The sequence below is a fragment of the Haliotis cracherodii genome, unplaced genomic scaffold (genome assembly GCF_022045235.1).
Source record: "Haliotis cracherodii isolate W230 unplaced genomic scaffold, xgHalCrac1.p SCAF_10, whole genome shotgun sequence".
NCBI classification, from domain to species: Eukaryota; Metazoa; Mollusca; class Gastropoda; order Lepetellida; family Haliotidae; genus Haliotis; species Haliotis cracherodii.
Window position 1 is genome coordinate 42,148,249 of NW_027266265.1, and position 20,104 is coordinate 42,168,352.

General features: G+C 39.9%; 1 protein-coding gene across 3 annotated transcripts in view; it reads left to right on the forward strand.

Moving 5' to 3' along the window:
• Window positions 1-20,104, forward strand: part of LOC139454393 (zinc finger protein 423-like) — a 73,510-nt gene that overhangs the window by 39,187 nt on the left and 14,219 nt on the right. For all 3 annotated transcript variants that reach the window (XM_071236064.1, XM_071236065.1, XM_071236066.1), the window contains exons 4-5: window positions 6,662-6,921; window positions 10,596-10,735. In XM_071236064.1, the coding sequence (XP_071092165.1) occupies window positions 6,662-6,921; window positions 10,596-10,735 (400 nt within the window). The remainder of the gene's footprint in view (window positions 1-6,661; window positions 6,922-10,595; window positions 10,736-20,104) is intronic.

Below are 20,104 nucleotides of genomic sequence, written 5' to 3' on the forward strand. Positions count from 1 at the left end.
TCAGCAGTAGTGTATGTCAGTACCCAGTACTCCACCTGTTGTAAGAGCTGACCTATGGTCATCATGCTCTGATGGCCAGGATCATGCAGTAAACAAGTGTAGTCTCAATCTCCAGAGTTTAGTGGAAACTGATTGGAAGCATCACTGTTTAATAGGTGGTAACAATACCACCAGCAACATGATGGGTGTGTCTCCCACATTGATGGTAACAATGTCACCAGCAACTTGATGGGCGTGTCTCCCACGTTGATGGTACAATGACATCAGCAATATGATTGATGGTAACAATGGCAGCAGCAACATGATTGATGGTAACAGTGGCACCAGCAACATGATGGGTGTGTCTCCCACGTTGATGGTAACAATGGCACCAGAAACATGATTGATGGTAATAATGGCAGCAGCAATATGATGGATGGTAACAATGGCACCAGCAACATGATTTGTGTGTCTCCTACCTTGATGGTAACAATGACACCAGCAACATGATTTGTGTGTCTCCTACCTTGATGGTAACAATGGCACCAGAAACAAGATTTTAGTGTCTCCCACCTTGATGCTAACAATGGCATCAGCAACATGATGGATGGTAACAATGGCACCAGCAACATGATTTGTGTGTCTCCTACCTTGATGGTAACAATGGCACCAGAAACAAGATTTTAGTGTCTCCCACCTTGATGGTAACAATGGCATCAGCAACATGATGGATGGTAACAATGGCACCAGCAACATGATTTGTGTGTCTCCTACCTTGATGGTAACAATGGCACCAGAAACAAGATTTTAGTGTCTCCCACCTTGATGGTAACAATGGCAGCAGCAACATGATGGGTGTGTCTCCCACGTTGATAGTTACAATGGCAGCAGCAACATGTCGGGCGTGTCTCCCACGTTGATGGTTACAATGTCACCAGCAACATGATGGTTGTGTCTCCCATGTTGATGGTAACAATGGCACCAGAAACATGTCAGGCGTGTCTCCCATATTGATGTTAACAATGGCACCAGCAACATGATGGATGGTAACAATGGCAGCAGCAACATGATTGATGGTAACAGTGGCACCAGCAACATGATGGGTGTGTCTCCCACGTTGATGGTAACAATGGCACCAGCAACATGATGGATGGTAACGATGGCACCAGAAACATGTCAGGCGTGTCTCCCACGTTGATGGTAACAATGGCAGCAGCAACATGTCGGGCGTGTCTCCCACGTTGATGGTAACAATAGCAGCAGCAACATGATTGATGGTAACAGTGGCAGCAGCAACATGTCGGGCGTGTCTCCCACGTTGATGGTAACGATGGCACCAGAAACATGTCGGGCTTGTCTCCCACGTTGATGATAACGATGGCACCAGAAACATGTCAGGCGTGTCTCCCACGTTGATGGTAACAATGGCAGCAGCAACATGTCGGGCGTGTCTCCCACGTTGATGGTAATAATAGCAGCAGCAACATGATTGATGGTAACAGTGGCAGCAGCAACATGTCGGGCGTGACTCCCACGTTGATGGTAACGATGGCACCAGAAACATGTCAGTCTTGTCTACCACGTTGATGGTAACGATGGCACCAGAAACATGTCAGGCGTGTCTCCCACGTTGATGGTAACAATGGCAGCAGCAACATGTCGGGCGTGTCTCCCACGTTGATGGTAATAATAGCAGCAGCAACATGATTGATGGTAACAGTGGCAGCAGCATCATGTCGGGCGTGTCTCCCACGTTGATGGTAACGATGGCACCAGAAACATGTCAGTCTTGTCTACCACGTTGATGGTAGCAATGGCAGCAGCAACATGTCAGGCGTGTCTCCCACGTTGATGGTAACAATGGCAGCAGCAACATGATTGATGGTAACAGTGGCACCAGCAACATGATGGTAACAATGGCACAAGAAACATGATTGATGGTAACAATGGCACAAGAAACATGATTGATGGTAACAATGGCACCAGAAACATGATGGATAGTAACAGTGACACCAGCAAAATGATGGTAACAATGGCACAAGAAACATGATTGATGGTAACAATGGCACAAGAAACATGATTGATGGTAACAATGGCACCAGAAACATGATGGATAGTAACAGTGACACCAGCAAAATGATGGTAACAATGGCACAAGAAACATGATTGATGGTAACAATGGCACCAGATACATGATGGATAGTAACAGTGACACCAGCAAAATGATGGTAACAATGGCACAAGAAACATGATTGATGGTAACAATGGCACAAGAAACATGATGGATGGTAACAATGGCACCAGATACATGATGGATGGTAACAGTGACACCAGGAAAATGATGGTAACAATGGCACCAGAAGCATGATGTGTGTATCTCCCACCTTGATAAGCATGGCACCGGAAAATGGTCGATATGCTGTAGATTCCGATGCTTTTGTGTCTGTCTTCAGCATTAGACTTATTTTTGGTGTGGCTGCAAGGCTGAATGTAAGTAGTACCATGGGGAGATTTGCATTTAACTTATTTCAATATTTTTCACCATACATGTTTTCTTTACAGTCAAGGAAATGAACCATTTGTTCCATACAAGCTCCTCACAGCGATAGCCCGTTCGCGGAGCTCTGTATACTATCGCTGCCACCAGTCAAAACCCCCCACTGTGAATAGGTGGCCACAACCATGCTTGGAGCTGAACTCGCAACTGAATGACGTTATGTTTACAAACAAGTGACGACTGTCGTGACACCGAATTCACTTATCGCTGCTAAATTACTTTCTTCGTTTGTCAATTTGAATTTCTGTTTCATTAAAACTATCGTGTTATTCATATAGTAAGAATGTAAGGGAGAAGTTTGTTGATTTTCTGTTAGTCTGCAATCTCGAACCAATCTGATTATTAAAACAACAAAGTAAATTCATCTGGAAAACATTGTCAGTCGTAAACCTTTTCAAAATGAAATATCATGGCATTCCCAAAGACATAAACAAAAGTATAAACGTTACTAGAATTGGGGTAAGAGGGCAAATTTCAAGATTCTTGTAATGGCCGCGCCCACACTGGTGGCAGCGATGTAACCGAGAGTGTAACGAAGGTGTCACGCGCTGGGAAGGAGCTTGTGTTCCATATAGTAAAGGGAGATAACTCTTCTTTCTAATTGTATATGATGTCTCAGACTTATACATAAGTTACAAAGACAGTAAGACACAGATCTTCAGTGGAAGACAAAGATGGCTTGAAGATCTTTGCCAGAGAGTAATATTGATGCAAAGTGGCTTGCCTCATTGTTGCATCAAATCCACAGAGATTTGAGGATGGGATTCTTCCTATAGGCAACAGTGCAACATCTCTGGTGCACGGGAAAGAGATTGACATACCAACATGTGATGAACATACATGAGCAAGGCATTACATAGCTGCAGACAAGGGTGCTACATGTGTTTTCTGTATTTAGGTAACACTTTTTGTGCTTCGGTCTTTCAAATGTGTGATCCCTTGCTTGTAAACAAGATACATGAAACAGATACATGATCATCAATCATGAATAGAAACAACATCATAGAGCGATCCACAACAGTTTGAGACCCGTGAAGATCCAGAGTGGAATAGGTCTTCAGCATCCGTGCTAGCTGTGAAAGGCGACTATACTTGTCGTAAGAGGAGACTAATGGGATTTGGTTGTCAGGCTCGCTGACTTGTTTGATGCATGACATCGTATCCCAATTGCGTGGATCGATGCTCATGATATCAATCACTTGATTGTCTGGTCAAGACATCGCTTATTTACAGACCGCCATCATATAGCTGGAATATGGCTGAGTGTGGCTTTAAACAACAAATAAACAAACACAGCAGTTTGAGGTGTTTATTTTTGCAAAATTTCAAAATTGTCAACAAACGTGTTATACAAATCCTACATCTTTTTATAGGAATGATTTAAGAATACAAATTCTACAATTTCAAAATTATGTGTTGGTAATTCTGAAACAGATGTTATGGCCAGTATGCTTAATCGGCTGCCTGAAGAAAGCTGTTCGTTCGGTTTCACCATGAAGAGACAAAGTACTTTATGTTATGCCATTGGGTTTCGTTTGATCCCATTTCGGGTAAAAACTACAAGTTTATTGACTAGTGTCATGGCTGTCCCCAAGGGGGTACTGTCTCGCTCAGTTTACTGGAGGCTCCCTCCTCCCTGAAATAAAGCTCGTGCAGATCCGGAAATAATTTTAGCAGCTGGGGTTTACTTTTCTCCAGTTTGAAACCTCCTGGTCTCCATAGGCAGATAAAATGCCTCTGAAAAGAGCCATGAAATGGACTGTATTATGGTGATAGATTAGACTGGGGAGTTGCCTCAATGGTAAGGGGCCCTACTGAGGTCTAGCTTGCCATTGGCTGATCCCGATGGGGGCTCCACCTGGTAGAGAATGATTACATAGTCAGCAGCAGACACCCAAGGGAGATCACTCATTTGGGTCTTGGCAGGTGGTAAGTGCTATGTGGCTGTGGCAATAATTACATCAGGTCCCCAGTTTGGTATCCAGGGGCGTGGACTACGATGCATCCTGCTTATAATGGTGGCCCCAGGGAGCTCTCCAGTCTCCGAAGGTTCAATTATCACAGAAAATGTCTGCACACAACCTCACATAACTCTCAACATGGAGGTTCTAAACCGGTCGCCTTCGCTGTGTGCATCCTACATGCCTTTTCTGCTGACATGTGCACACACTGAATCCCAATTGCATGGCACTTTAAATGCATGTGGGAATTACAGTGTCCACTTTTTTCCCATGTCTGAATTGACACTCCTACGGTTGTCAGTTTCAGAGACGAAGACACAGATCTTGAAGGACGAAAGATACATGTGTAATACCTTTTCTTTATAAAAACAATTGAATTTATATTGATGCAATAAAATACAATTGTCCATCGTTCATTGCTAAATGACCACTGTTGATGAAATGCAATATAAAAAAGGCATAATTTTCTTCTTTATTGAGTGTGATCAGTGTAGATGATAGAATTATCCCAACCAACCAAAAAGCTGATCACTGGACCACCATCAACTCCAAACCCAAACTGGTTTGTCAGAATTTTCCAATCAACATGAAGAAAGTTTTCCAAGTTGGCGTACTTTGTGTAGAACCCCCGCATTTCGGTCAGCCTCCGCAAGATGCAGCATGCCTGCAGTAACTGTGTTGCTTGGCTCCCAGGGGGCGACACCTGAATATATTGACAGCCCTGTAATGGATATACAAAACTATTCAGAGGTCTTGCCTGAATAATGAGCCCTCTGGGGGTCCATTGTATTTTTTAACAAGAAGAAACCTAAGATAGTTTTCATTTGTCATAATATGCAAGACATCGAGAGATGAGAGACTTTAGGGAGACGACGCAAACTGTCGTTAGAATTAACTCGTGAAAATGTAGCTCTCTGGTTTATAATCTCCCTTGGGATGATAGAGTTTCATAATATGGCGTGCTGTTCTTTACCAGCGCCCCCTATGGGCACGGCTCTAATTAACTCCTCTACAAGCAGACCTTAGTCAATCAGAAAACTTAACTCTCAACGGATACCAGCATATTTTGTAAGAGATGGCTAAGCTATCCTGGGAATCAGCTTTTATTACCGGAGGACATCTTTGATAAATAAAGCCAAATAAATATTAATGGGAAACAGTGAAAAATATCTTGGGGATTGGCAATATACTGATTTCATTTGATATGTTGTGCTGGGTTTGTGAGGGACCACTCAGTTGGCCTGACCCTTGGTGCAACCTTGCTTCTTTGATTAGGGCCTTTCCTGCCTCCTTGTCCTGTTACCCTCAAATGAGCAAGAACGATAACAAATTATGTTTGACGCTTTTATGCAAATAATTGAAGCATGTATGAAAGCAGATTTTAGAAGAAGAAAAGGTTTTTCCGATTTAGAAATAGTTTGCTGCATTGGTTCATTTTTTTGCATGGCGGATTTAGATTAGGCATTATTTTTTTGCGCCATCTTTTGTGGAAGATTTATGCAGTTCACTTATAAACCGGCTCTCTGCATGCAAATGCTGTGTCGGAAACAGAGCTGGAATGTTAAGATATTGATACTTTTAAGACTTGATTTAAGCCATTTGTTGCAAGTTTGTTTTATTTTTATTTTGTTCATAAAGACTACATCTGTATTTTTCTTGTATTCTTAGTTTTATTTTTAATTTTATGAAGAAATTTGGTTTTGGAAAGAGAAAAAACAGTTTTCAGGCAAGGAATTAAGTGGATATTAGCTCAGTTGGCTTAATTATTATTTTTATGCAAACAGCTGAAAATGCAACTCACACAGGGTGTGAATTGATGCATTGTGTATGGATGCATTGCATATTTTCTGAAAGTTTGTGTCGGAAATATCTCAATATTTGAATAAACAACTCCCTGTTTTGAACTGGCTGTATCATCATGTCAGTGGCGTGGGTTGTTGCTCATGCTTGCAACCACTGGTTTGCCTGGTCCAGATATAACTATGTTACAAGCTGAAGTGAGTGGAATCTTGCTGACCATGCATCAAACCAGAACATAAATATCAATCCCAAAGAATTCAGAAACCTTTTATTCTGATTCCAAACGAAACCAAATCATCATCTGAGCATGACTATATGTGAACTCAAAATGGCCCTTCCTCAGATCATCACTTTCATATTTCAGATGGGACATGTATTGCCATCCCGTGGATGCTGAATGACACGTCTAATCCTGCCAGATCGGATACCCCATCATCATCATCATCTTCCCTGGAGTGCAGCAAGAGCCCGCCAACAGGAAGTGACTCCCGGTCGCCAGTGTCAGATTCCCTCACTCCCGATCTCCTGCCGTTCTCCAACGGTGTCAACAAGGCCTTTCCCTATGGCTGCCATTTCTGTGATAAGGCCTTCTCCAGAATGGCTTACCTCAAAATACATGAAATTGTAAGTTTTATATAAGAAAAAAATTTATAATATTTTTTTTTAAAAACACAATAAAAATGATAAGCTTGGACATTTTGTTATACTGTAATACATGTAATTGTAAGTTCCTGCAAGAAAATGGTATTGTAAGTTTTGAAAATCGTAATTTTGGGTCTCTAATATGTGGAACTATGCATGTAACATTGTAGATAAAATTCTACATACACTGATCTAGTGGGGTTAGGGGAGGGGTGTGTACAAGGATGGGCATGCATTCCCGCCTGTTTAAAGCAACTGTTTATTTATTTGGACATTTCATAGATTATCAGGTACATGTAAAAATATACTGACACTAGAACTAACATATTTGGTGAGACTAGGTTTAGATGTGGTAGGTGAGTGGTTTTAGGCCACTTTTAGCAATATTCCAGCTTTATCAAGACAGGGGACACCAGAAACAGGCTTCGAACACTGTACACATGTGGCATGATGAGCAAACACTTAAACCACTAGGCTACCCCACTGCCCCTCCCGCCCATTGTAACGAGCCCCTTGTGTGTCAATAATACAGGCACTCTGTGTGAGTAAAGTACTCATGGAAATGAAAAAACCTGTTTTGCTGGATTCAATAATCGACACAAAGCATTACGTAGATGTAAATACGAAATAACAAAACAACTGGAAAAGTACTAGTCTGCATTTGCTAGTTTTATCTCAGTGCTCAATACAAAATGTACTTTACAGGAGGTAATTTGTAGGTACTTTCAACTTTCAAAAATAAAACTAAGTCCAAATTGACATGGCAGAAACAGGCTATAGGCATTATGCAAATTAGCCTGGAAAAAAGTTATCCAAACAACAATAAAAATAACAGCTATGTTTATGTACATAATAATAATGACATGTAAGTTGTTGTTTGAGAAGGGAATAAGTTACTTTTACGTTCTGATATTTTGACGATGATTCACTATCCCACAATGCCACTCACAAATCACTAACCACTGACAAATCACATGCACGTGGGTTTCAAGCACCTGTTTTCACCTGTCGTCAAGGTGTCATAGGTCATGGACATTCACCTTGATCGACTAACACCTGGTTATGCTCAGTTTCACAATAATCTGTTTTGTTCAAATTTTTACACACTTTTACGCGTAAAAAGACATAAAAACCTTTGATAAGCTGTATTTGTGCCAAGGCCCAAATAGTGCTAATTGAGTTGTTTGAATATTTATATATTTTGTATATTAACTGCATTTATTTAAAATCTGAGATCGAAAAAAAAGTTTTTTTTCATTTCCGTGAGTACTTTAGTACATACAAGGACTTGAGTTGTCATCAGTGATGTAAATGAAAAGTGCTGGGACTGCAGGTTTACCCCAGCCAACTCCCCCTTTAAGGGCTAGGTTTGTTTTTCTATGGATAGACAAACAACACTTGTTGGTTTATGAGTTAACAAATGCCAAAATGGTTTCAGTAGATACGACAATATGTATTGTTTCAGGTATTTAAAAGATTGACGTTGGGACTCCTCAATGTTTGAAATTAAGCATGAAAGTCAAATGGTTGTTCTCATGACCTCCATACATTCAAATGCTATAGCCTGGGATGAGAATTTTCGCTTCATCAAGGGTCACTGTTATACATGCTATTACAACATAAGCATAAGTCATATTGTCACCAAGACCCCTTGATAACTTTTTTCAGTATTCCTTTAGGGGGCACGGGTGGCCCAGTCGCTAAGGCGCCGCGATTCGCTGTGCAGAGTTGCATCCCTTGGGCACGCCAGAAACCTGTGATTGTGGGTTCGAATCCCGGTTCGCCACGATTATGTTTCTAGGTTTGTCAGCACCATACCCGTGCTCGTGGGTTTCACCAAAGTGGTAAACGTCTGAGACCTGCATCACTTCTGGCTTTCCTCCTACATTAAGCTGACATACTGTTAAAAGCGGCGTTAAACCCAACTCACTCACTCACTCAGTATTCCTTTAGAAAAAAACACTCTCATCCCTGTATAGCAGCAACCCTCATCGACCCTTCTTAAAGGGGGTGAACCCCTGCACTCTGATAACCATTTCCTGTGTAGATCTACACTACTCCAAAACTGTTCAGGATTACCAGATTCTTTCATATTACTACCATTAATCTGTCATGGCATGATAGATTAGCTATAGTGATATGAAAAAATCAGGTGATCCTTAGCTTTTTTTAGTAGTATAGATCTTGTATTGAGTATTAAATATGTGATTGAGACATTGCTGTGTTATGTGGGTAATTAGTTCTAAATCACAGAATTTAATCAATCCCATGGGGATTCTGGGTTAGAACTGATCCCCAGCAACTTGTGCCTGTCGTAAGAGACCAAAATGGATCGGGTGGTCAGACTGGGTGACGTGGTTGATTGTATGTCATCGTACACTCATGGTGTCAATCGTAGCTCACAATATGGAACACTGGATTGTCTGGGCCATATTGAATATTTTCAAGCCGCCATCATACAGCTGGAAATTTGCTGAGTGCGGCGCTAAACAACATATAAATATAATTTAATCAAACACGAAGGTAGTGGGTTTTTAATGATTTTATCAAACTTGCTAGGACTGCCAATATGCCCCAGCGGAGTTTCCCTTTAATGTTGAACTCTTTAGTACTGTATTAGTATGAGGTGTTTTCAGTATCGCAGGATTTGAAATTAGTACTGGGGGTACATGAATTGTATATCAGAATTTTACATAAGGACCCTTGACTTACATGCTTATTTTCAAATACTGGTCTCGGATGATGAATTGGCATGACAAGATTGAAATATGCAATTTTCTTACTCTAGTTCACTAATTGAGCATACATCTTAATGCAAAATCTCCCCTCATTCATACAGCACTGACATATCACTGTTTGAAATCAAGCATGAAAGTCAAGGTGTCCGTGTCATCGTCCATTGCTAAAACTTAAATATCAAGGCGACCCTAGATTCAAATACTATAAGAGCAATCCTCTAAGACCAAGGACCCCTGAATTTTGAACACTGCATATGGATGTGGCTTGTATGTTCATCCTCCTCTTCACTCATACTCAATGCTGAGGTTGGCCATTCTGCTGGGAGATCCCTCCTGACACTCTCAGATGTTTGTGATAGCCAGAAGACAGTATTGAAGAGTTTATTCAAACTGATGTTTATTGGGAGTAAGAAGTCCTGAAGGACAAGCAATAAGAATTCAAATCTTAAGGCTTGTGTCAGTGTTTGGAACACTGCTTTTTCTTCATGTTTGTATCACCTTGAAGTCAAATTTCACCGACTTACAAGTTACCTCATGTGTTATGTATTTGTATGGTGAATATACATATTGCTTTAATGGTTGTCAAGTACAATGTATAAGTTTGTATTTTCATGTAAGAATTCAATGTAATTTAATTTTCAAGAAGATTTCTTATTCAGTTTTTAGTTTTAATATTTTCAAAGTACTTTTTACATTTTTACAAGATTGATTTATCTGGGTTGTTTTATCTAAATGAATGTGAAATTAATTCAATATTGGAATTAATTAGTGCAAACTATCAGCCATATTAGCCAGTTGGAATCAATATTCCCACAAAAACAAGTAGAAATGGAATTTTGCATGATATGCTTATCACGGCCCTGTTAACAAAAAAGCACAGAAATTTACATGATCTAAAATTGAAATGGTTGTTGCCAGGTTCATGGAGACCAGATGCCGTTCAAGTGCAGCCACTGCCATCGTCTGTTCCGCCATAAGCGCAGTCGAGATCGCCACATGAAACTCCACACAGGCATAAAGAAGTACAAGTGTCTGCAGTGTAATGCTGCATTTTCCAGGTAGGTAACGATTAACTTATGTTTTGTCTCCCAGACTGGTTGGTGGGTGTACAAAGTTTCTGACTTTCATGAACAGGAGGAAGTAGACCTTTACTGTTTTCAGTTTGGAATTAAGCATTGGGTCATTACAATGGGTATTACCTATTAAAGTTAATGATTCAGGTTAAAGATTAAAAGTCCAATGCAGACAATCTTTAGACCCTCGGAACCCCATGGTTTACACTACATTCAGTTTCTGAGCTAAGTTCCAGTTTGGGGATTTTTTTTCGTCTTTCTCTCATTTTCACAAGGCAATTTTATGGTAATGTAATACTTTGTTTTGAAGCTATTCTGTAATATGTTCACAAAGAGATTTTTTTTCATATTTTATGTTGATTGCAACAGAAGTTAGAGCGGTGGTTGCTAGTAGTGTGTTTTCCTGTTTGCCATAGCAAGTCTGTCTAGTTTCAGACCTCAGCAGATAGTAGCCTTGAATAGGTTCACTCTGCTTTATGTTAGAGGGCCAGACCTGTTATTGATTGGAATAAAAATATGATAATCTAATTTTTAAAGTGGACATTAATGACTGTTGACAGTCAAGTGGCATGAAAGTGTTCACTTCTTAAGAATTATTCAGAATGTGGGTAGGGGTGGTGGTTGTTGTGGGTTGTGGTGGTGGACAGGTTGGGGTGGTGGACGGGTGGTTGTGCTGGATGGGTGGGGGTGGTGTTTGTGGGTTGTGGAGGTGGTTTGTGGTGGACAGGTGGGGGTGGGGGTTGTGGTGGATGGGTAGGGGTGGTGGTTGTGGTTGACGGGCGGGGACAGTGATTGTTGTGGGTTGTGGTGGTGGTTGATGGGTGGGGTCGGTGGTTGTTGTGGGTTGTAGTGATGGTGGTTTGTGGTGAGGACAGTGATTGTTGTGGCTTTGTTTATGGGTGGTAGTAGTGGTGGACTGATCACTTCTCATGTGTCATCTGCCTCATATGTTGCATCCTCTTGTATCCAGGACTGGTTCAAAGCTTAGACATAGAACAGGATCACCATCAGGTCCATTGATAGATATCATTATCAGCAAACCCCTTTGGGATTCCAAAACAGAATTGTTCCCCAGTAACCTATGCTGGTCACGAGAGGCAACTAGTTGATTTTGTGTCACTGTACCTGATGATGTTGGACATTGTTCATAATATCAATCACTGGTTAGTCTGGTCCAGATTGGAATATGTACAGGAACTCAAGGAACCAAGGATCTCCTTATTTTTATTTTTTTTAAATATTTCTTATTCAATTCAGTATATGTATATGATGTTACATGTTTTCACGTAAAGTTACATGACATGTAATATACTTATTGTTACATACCTTACACCAGACAGGGTCCCCTTGATTAAAAACACTGCTTCTATTTCTAGGACAAGTTTCCATATCAAACAAACAATTTTTGTGGACAGGTTGGTGAGGTGACGACTTTGGTTAATTGTTTTTTTGTTATTTTATGCCAGTCAGTAGTTTCCAACCCGTGAAGATCCAGCGTAGAATAGGTCTTCAGCAACCCATTCTTGCCATAAAAGGCGACTATGCTTGTCGTAAGAGGCGACTCATGGGATCGGGTGGTCAGTCTTGCTGACTTGGTTGATGCATGTCATCGTATTCCAATTCCGTGGATCGATGCTCATGATGTCAATCACTGGATTATCTGGTCCAGACTCAATTATTTACAGACCGCCATCATATAGCTGGAATAATCCTGAATGTGGGATTAAACAACAAACAAAAAAACAAACAGAGAGTAGTTTCCATTTTTTAAATAATCAAGTCCTGACCAAAGAAACCAGTGATCACTATGAACAACATCCTATGACATCAGGATATGCAATCATCCAAGCCTGACTCATTCTTCTTACAAGCAGCAACTGCACAGTTTAGCTGTTAGTGTCAAGAAGCAGAATTCCAACAGTGATTTTGATCACGTCAATCTCCTTCATCGTAACATGATCTGTGTGCGACCCTTGACCCTTGTTTTGACAAAGTCATTGTAGTTACACAGATGTATGGGACTCATTATAACTTGATGTAAAAGGATCCGGTGTGTCATCAGATCTCATCCTCACTTCCACTGGTTTCATCAACCCTCTATTCAAACATTCGAGAACCTAGGACATACTTCAGTGGAGCATACGGGTAATATTTCAAGATGCTGAGAGGGAGATACGGAAGTTAGATCCTTCTTTTTGATTTACTGTGATCAGATATGGAGATCAACCTCCTCCTGGCTCTCGATCTGATACACGTGTATTCAGTGCTGGGTCAAATTTCAAGGTTTTATTTGCTTGGTTGCAGCTTGAGTAATTATGAAATGTGTTTACGTAAAGAGGTGTAGCTATATGGTGTTGATGTTGACATATTGCCCCATGTATATATCATTTTGACAATATGGAAAGCCTTTGAAATGCCTCAAGTCTGTGAGGCAGTTATTACTGTGTTATTACTTATTTACGTGAATGATTAGTTTGTAGTCTTGCTTCCAGGCTTCAAGGCAGTGGGGTGATCTATTGGTTAAAGTGTTCCATAGTCTTGTATGGGTACATTTCTTCATGTCCTCTCCAATGATATTGCTGCAGTATTACTTAAGCAGGTTCCGACTCGCTCGCTCGCTCACTCACTCACTCACTCACTCACTCACACTCACTCACACTCACTCACTCACTCACTCACTCACTCACTCACTCACTCACTCACTCACTCACTTATATTTTTTTTAAAGTAGTCTTTCTTACAGAGACTGGTTCATGATGTTTAGAGACAGACTGAACTTATGATGTTTCAGGGGAGTCTATTTTTTAGCCAATAACTATGTTGGGATTTCCTTTTTTTATTTGTGCTACGCTCTATATCTTTGGAGATTTACACTTCCTTATCAAATAGAACTATATAAACATGATAAAAGAGAGAGAAAAAAACAGCTCTCATAATGCACAAAGTATGTCATTAATGTGTTGATGAAGTAGGTGATGATTGTATTTTGTATCAATTGTCAATAAGTAAACATTTGTATCATGCATAATGTGACAGACTAACAAAGTGGTTTCCCCTGTATCTGATGTGCAATATCATCCACCATTGTCAGGGTATGTATCATGTACTGTTGAAGTTTATATCATTGAATAACCTGACAAAATTGCTATTTTCCTCAGTGGCATGACCTCTTCAACTCTTTTATTTGAAAAAAAGTGTTTGATTTATTATGTTGGTGACAAAAATTGGTATTCCAGGTCTATGTATTTCCCTTTTCTTCCAAGTGAAATATTTACTTTTTTATCATTTCATCACATAAATGATAATTAGTTTCCATGACGAGAGATTAATTAAAGAGACTATTTTTTCTTATTTTGTCGCCAGTAAAGCTGAGTGCCTTCATGATGATATGTGGGTAAGAAAACCATCCAAATGATTATGAGTGAGTGAGTGAGTGAGTGAGTTAGAATTCAATGTGACATCAGCAACATTTCAGCCATATTGTGACGACAAATAATTAAGATTTATACCGGTTTGTCCTATAGACACTATAGCAAACTGAATTTGGGTTTTGACATGTGACTAATGCCAGTATCTAATTATGAAATATGACCATTTAAAAATTGATTTTGTAAGAATATACAGTATTCTTAGGTTCTTTGTAGGTGCTTACATTGCGGTTGGATGAATACGGACAAAATTGTTTTATCATCTGGGTTAAATGCATCCACCAGCCCATTAGTCCAAGACTAGTAAAAGTCTAGAGGGATTGGTTGTATCCTGTCCACCACATCTACTTAGTTAACATGAACCAATACACAGCGCTGAGTGAGTGAGTGAGTGAGTATGTCTTTACGCCGCTTTTAGCAATATTCTAGCAATAACACGGCAGGGGACACCTGAAATGGGCTTCACTCATTGTACCCATGTTGGGAATCAAACCTGGCTTTAACCACTAGGCTACCCAACCGCCCCAGACATTCCTGAGTGAGTGTGAGTGAGTATGACTTTACGCCAATTTTAGCAATATTCTAGCAATATCACGGCAGGGGACACGTGAAGTGGGCTTCACTCATTGTACCCATGTTGGGAATCAAGCCCGGCTTTAACCACTAGGCTACCCAACCGCCCCAGACATTCCTGAGTGAGTGTGAGTGAGTATGACTTTACGCCGCTTTTAGCAATATTCTAGCAATAACACGGATGGGGGCCCCTGAAATGGGCTTCACTCATTGTACCCATGTTGGGAATCAAACCTGGCTTTAACCACTAGGCTACCCAACCGCCCCAGACATTCCTGAGTGAGTGTGAGTGAGTATGACTTTACACCAATTTTAGCAATATTCTAGCAATATCACGGCAGGGGACACGTGAAGTGGGCTTCACTCATTGTACCCATGTTGGGAACCAAACCCGGCTTTAATCACTAGGCTACCCAACTGCCCCAGACATTCCTGAGTGAATGTGAGTGAGTGTGTGTGACTTTACGACGCTTTTAGCAATATTCTAGCAATATCATGGCAGGGGACATCTGAAATGGGCTTCACACATTGTACCCATGTTGGGAATCAAACCTGGCTTTAACCACTAGGCTACCCAAACGCCCCAGACAGTCCTGAGTAAGTATGGTTTTACGCCGCTTTTGGCAATATTCTAGCAATATCAGGGCAGGGGACACCTGAAATAGGCTTCACACATTGTACCCATGTTGGGAATCAAACCCGGCTTTAACCACTAGGCTACCCAACCGCCCTAGACAGTCCTGAGGACAAGTGGACATGATAAATGTCCTATCTCTGTATCATTGATGCGAATGTGTGTGACTAACAACAGTGCGATTACAAAATATATATTAGTCGCTACGAACTTGTAAAATCTTATTTATATTCAAGTAATGCCGAAGTACTATATTCATCAAGGTGTTTCTGAAAAAAATCCTGCTGCTCTTGTATTGTAGGGCTTGTGCTACATTGACATATACCATGTAGGCTCCATTGTTCCCTGCTCCCAGCATGCACTGTCTGTCACTAATGCCGATGTGTATCCAGGCATAAATAATGACGATCAGTATGGCCAGCATAAACATACCATCGTGGAGACGGACTAGTTGACAGACATTCAACAAGAATATGAGCATGTCTTTGTTTTGGAGATATGGATACCCATGTTATTTCTTTAGTATTCGGTTGCCAGGGTCTGCATCGTTTGAAGGACAACAATAGTCGTTTTAAACTAATTTACAGTGGGAAGAGAAACCTGATATTCTACCCAGTTGACATGAGTTACAGAGAATTGTGCTCTCAGATTTGGAGGAAAGCAGTCATCAGGGAAGGTGCTCTGATTACGAATTGATGAGGCACTTGCTAGTTATTTAATGAGTCAATCTTGATGCTCCAAGGTATCCAAACTTCCACATATTCTACACAGACATTGGCAAATATGACGTGCAAAAACTTACAGCCAGGAATATATCTGATTTAAAGACACTGATGAATTTCTTCATTGCCAAAGGAGTTTGTCCTTCTTCTATTCAGACAGTAATATGCATTAATATTTCATGACACATTCTCAAGAGACCATCACTCTGAATTCTGTAGCTCTCCAGCAGATCCTCTGGAGGAAATCACAGACAGGCTGTCCGACTCACAAGACGACAATGTCATAAAAATCTACATTACAATATTCCCACACAGACAGTGTTTAACAAAGTCCTTTCTGCAACCATAAGGAATACAGCAAGTTTATAACAAAGTTTGAATAATTTATGCTCGTCTCCAAAACACTGCTGTATGCAAAATGCTCTCATCCCCCGAGACAATATTTTCCAACGAAGCTTCCTCATGTGCTTGCTCTTTTCTTTCAGGAGTTTTATTGAAGCATCTCCGTAATTGTTTCAGGGAAAGTATTGAGTTGATTTCCCCTGTGGGTTTCCATACATGTGTCTCGGCTCCCCGCAGACAGAAATCAGTACTCGGTTGCCTCCCAAGGGAGTTCATTCACCATCATCATCGTTATTAACCTTTTCTGATGTGTGTGCAATGAACAGACTATTGGCAGCCCGTCTCCAATTTATTATCTCTGCTGATCAAAGAAAAACCCTACCTGGAGATGTCGCGTATCTTTGCAGATTAATAAAGAAACTTTGATGTTAGGTTTCCATGGCAACAGGTTTACTTAGCAGTGAAACTATAGCGATATGTACCTGGAATTGAAAATGTCACCTCTTCTCACTCGCCCCATAGATTAAATTTCCCAGGAGGGACCGTGACAGCACAGTAAAATTATTTCTGTACATCAACGTTGTTAAGCTGTCCGTATATTTATTTTGTATATTGCATTTCTTGCGGGCTATTCAGATTGTGAGACGGTCAAAACCAGGAGAAAGAGGGTGAGTTGATACTTTGTCATCAAGTTTGTGTTAGGCGGTACACGTCTTGCGCAGGTATTCTTCATTTAATCCTGGCTTCTGGCTTTCTTTCAAATGGTTAGTAAGCGTCTATTGTGCCATTTCTAAAGATGATGTTTATATCTTATATCTTTAAAAGATAATCTTGTTTTCATGTTTTAATAGTTTACATCATGGCACAGGGAAATGAAGTAGTGACTGGAAACAATAGCTGCTTCTATAAAAACGACGAACATTCCCGTATATATTTCTAGACATGCAAGATCGTAATGAATGGAATGTCGTGAAGAAGATGTATCTTTCACCATTCCTCCATCTTTGTTGAAAAACAGCGTATCTTAACTCAGGAAAATCTAGTCGTCAGTCATCTAGTCATCTTATTCCAAATTTGATCTGATCGTATAGAAACAATACCACACCCCTGTCGCAGTGTCTGATACTGTATCCATGGTGTCACTCCTTCAGCTATTTCCATGGAATTTCCAGGTATACAAATGAGGTGTTATCACCTATTTATCCCATTAGCATTAAGAGTATTGAGCTTCAGGCTTCCATGATAAAGACACAATGTAGGAACAAGTAACCCACGAATTGATTTTCCTCCGATACATTTCCACCTCATGGAATGTTGAGGAATCATTCTAAGCTGTCGGTGTCGAATGTTTGAAATGATCCAAAACAACAGGTTTTACATCAGGAGAACACAAAGTGCTCATTGTAACGCCGATGTTGGTTAATCAGTCTTATTCTTCTGTAAGTAATTTTTCGGTTTTAATTTGTTAATGCCTTACTGTAGGAGATGAGATAACACGCCATTAAGAAGTAATTTGCTAATGTGTTTGGAAGCAGTTCGTTAAGGTAGGCATTTGAATTTTGAGTGTGTAACTCAATGTATTTGCAACATGGACACATTTATGCTACATTTTATAGTTTTTTATATTTCCGTATAATCTACAGGATCATATGTAGGTTTTAATTTGGTATTTTTTTTGTTTTGTTCATGGATTTCTGAGAAGGAATGTATAAGTTTTGTGAAGGACCCTAAACCTAAAATGTCTGCCTCACTCATGAATAGCAAGGAAATTAGTTCAGTTTTCTGGGTTTTCACTGATTAATGATAACATATTAACAAACTAACAAATATAAGAAAATTACATCCTGAAATGTTCCTCTAAATCTGACTTTAGGATAATTATTATACCCTCGACTTGAAAGGGCAGGATGTATAGTTATACAAAGGACTTCTGTCTGTCCATACGTCTGTCTTTCCTTCCATCTATCTATCCATCTGTCCTTCCGAGGACATTTTATTTTGTGACCTATAACTATAACCCAAAATAGATTCATTTCAAAATTGGTGAACTTTTTTTATTTCAATATTTGGATTATCTGAAAAATTTACTTGAACATTTGAGCGACCTACAACTTGAATACTGCTGTGTAGATTCTTTTCAAATTTAGGGAACAGTTTCCATTCTAATAGAAAAGGTGCAGTGCAAAGTTTGGTTCTGATATGTGTATTTTCTGAAAAATTAAAATGTTTTTCATGTTGTGAACTTAGAAATATGTTGGCGTCAAAGTCAGGGTATTAGTGAGCCCTGCTCACTTTTTGTCTTGTTTGTTGTAAATCTCTTAAATGATTGAAACTGTCCATTATTTGTCCCCAAGGACTCTATGACCCATGCCACTGATTAATTTGAATAATATTCTCCCAGTGCATATTGTGCTCCTTGAGTTTTTTCTTTCCTGTGGTACTTTGATGCTGTTGTTTTTTAAGGAATTGGTTGATTTCTTTGATGATGTTTTTTTTCTGCCAATGTTAAATCTATCTTGCTTACTCACCCATGGGGCCATTTATGGTGATTGTAACTTGCTTGCTGTACACCAGGTTATGAGCTCTTAACATTTTCGACTTCTCAGAGACAACAGCCGCTACAATTAGCTGCTTTAGGTCTTCAAGTTGTAATTTCAGTGCCAGTCCATTATCCAATTTGCTTTCATCAAATTTTATCAGCGCCATGCCATGATCATGGGTTTCACCAAAGTGGTAAACGTCCAAGATTTAAATCCCTTCGCCCTTCAAGCTGACACTCTGTGATGCAACTGAAATACTGTTCAAAGCAGCATTAAACCAACTCACTCACTCACTCAGTACCAAATACTAAATGTTGTTTGAACTTCCACTTGTAGGATGTTACGTTATATTTTGGCAGTAGTTAATTCATAATGGATCATAATGGCACACACTTACTAACCTATTAAATATGTCATACGCTAAAAGTTTCTTGGTTTTTGTTCAGCTTTTATGAAGCATTTATTAGGATTGCTGATTTTCTTTACCAAGTCCTGTAAACAAAGTACCTGTCATTAGCGACTCAAGGGCAGGCAACTCTATATTATTGCAGTATGACTGTTTTGTGGTGTGATACGTGTTGATAATGTAGTGTACATTACTTTCAGTTTTGGATTATGCATAATCAGTATGCATACAACCTAGGTTGGGTCAAGGGACTTCATCTAAACAAATGGGTTCTTTTCTAACCAATTTCCAATGGAGGTAGGGGTAATTCCACTTCAGAAACACTCCCAAAACTTATCCCCAAAGAATTAACGTGTATACTTACGAGTAGTCATGACTTATCGCAACCTGTCCTGTATTCAATCAAGCGATTAAATATCGTGCTTAGATTTGCATTAGTAAACAGTCGACAGGGAGTGTGGATTACGAGATTTACCGATAATATAGAGTCATACTATACAACCGTGAGAGTGAGTTGTTGTTTTGTCACAGTAAGTGTAGGTCGAGGTGCCATTCAGAGTTGTGAAGAGGTTGTGTGAGACTCTTCTTATAGCTTCATGTCAATTCTACCATGGAATATTTCTTCAATGATGAAAAATTATACCAAATTATCATTGACTCTCTCTCAAACCTTGATTGTCCTGTGTAGCATATGTCTATGTTATTACCC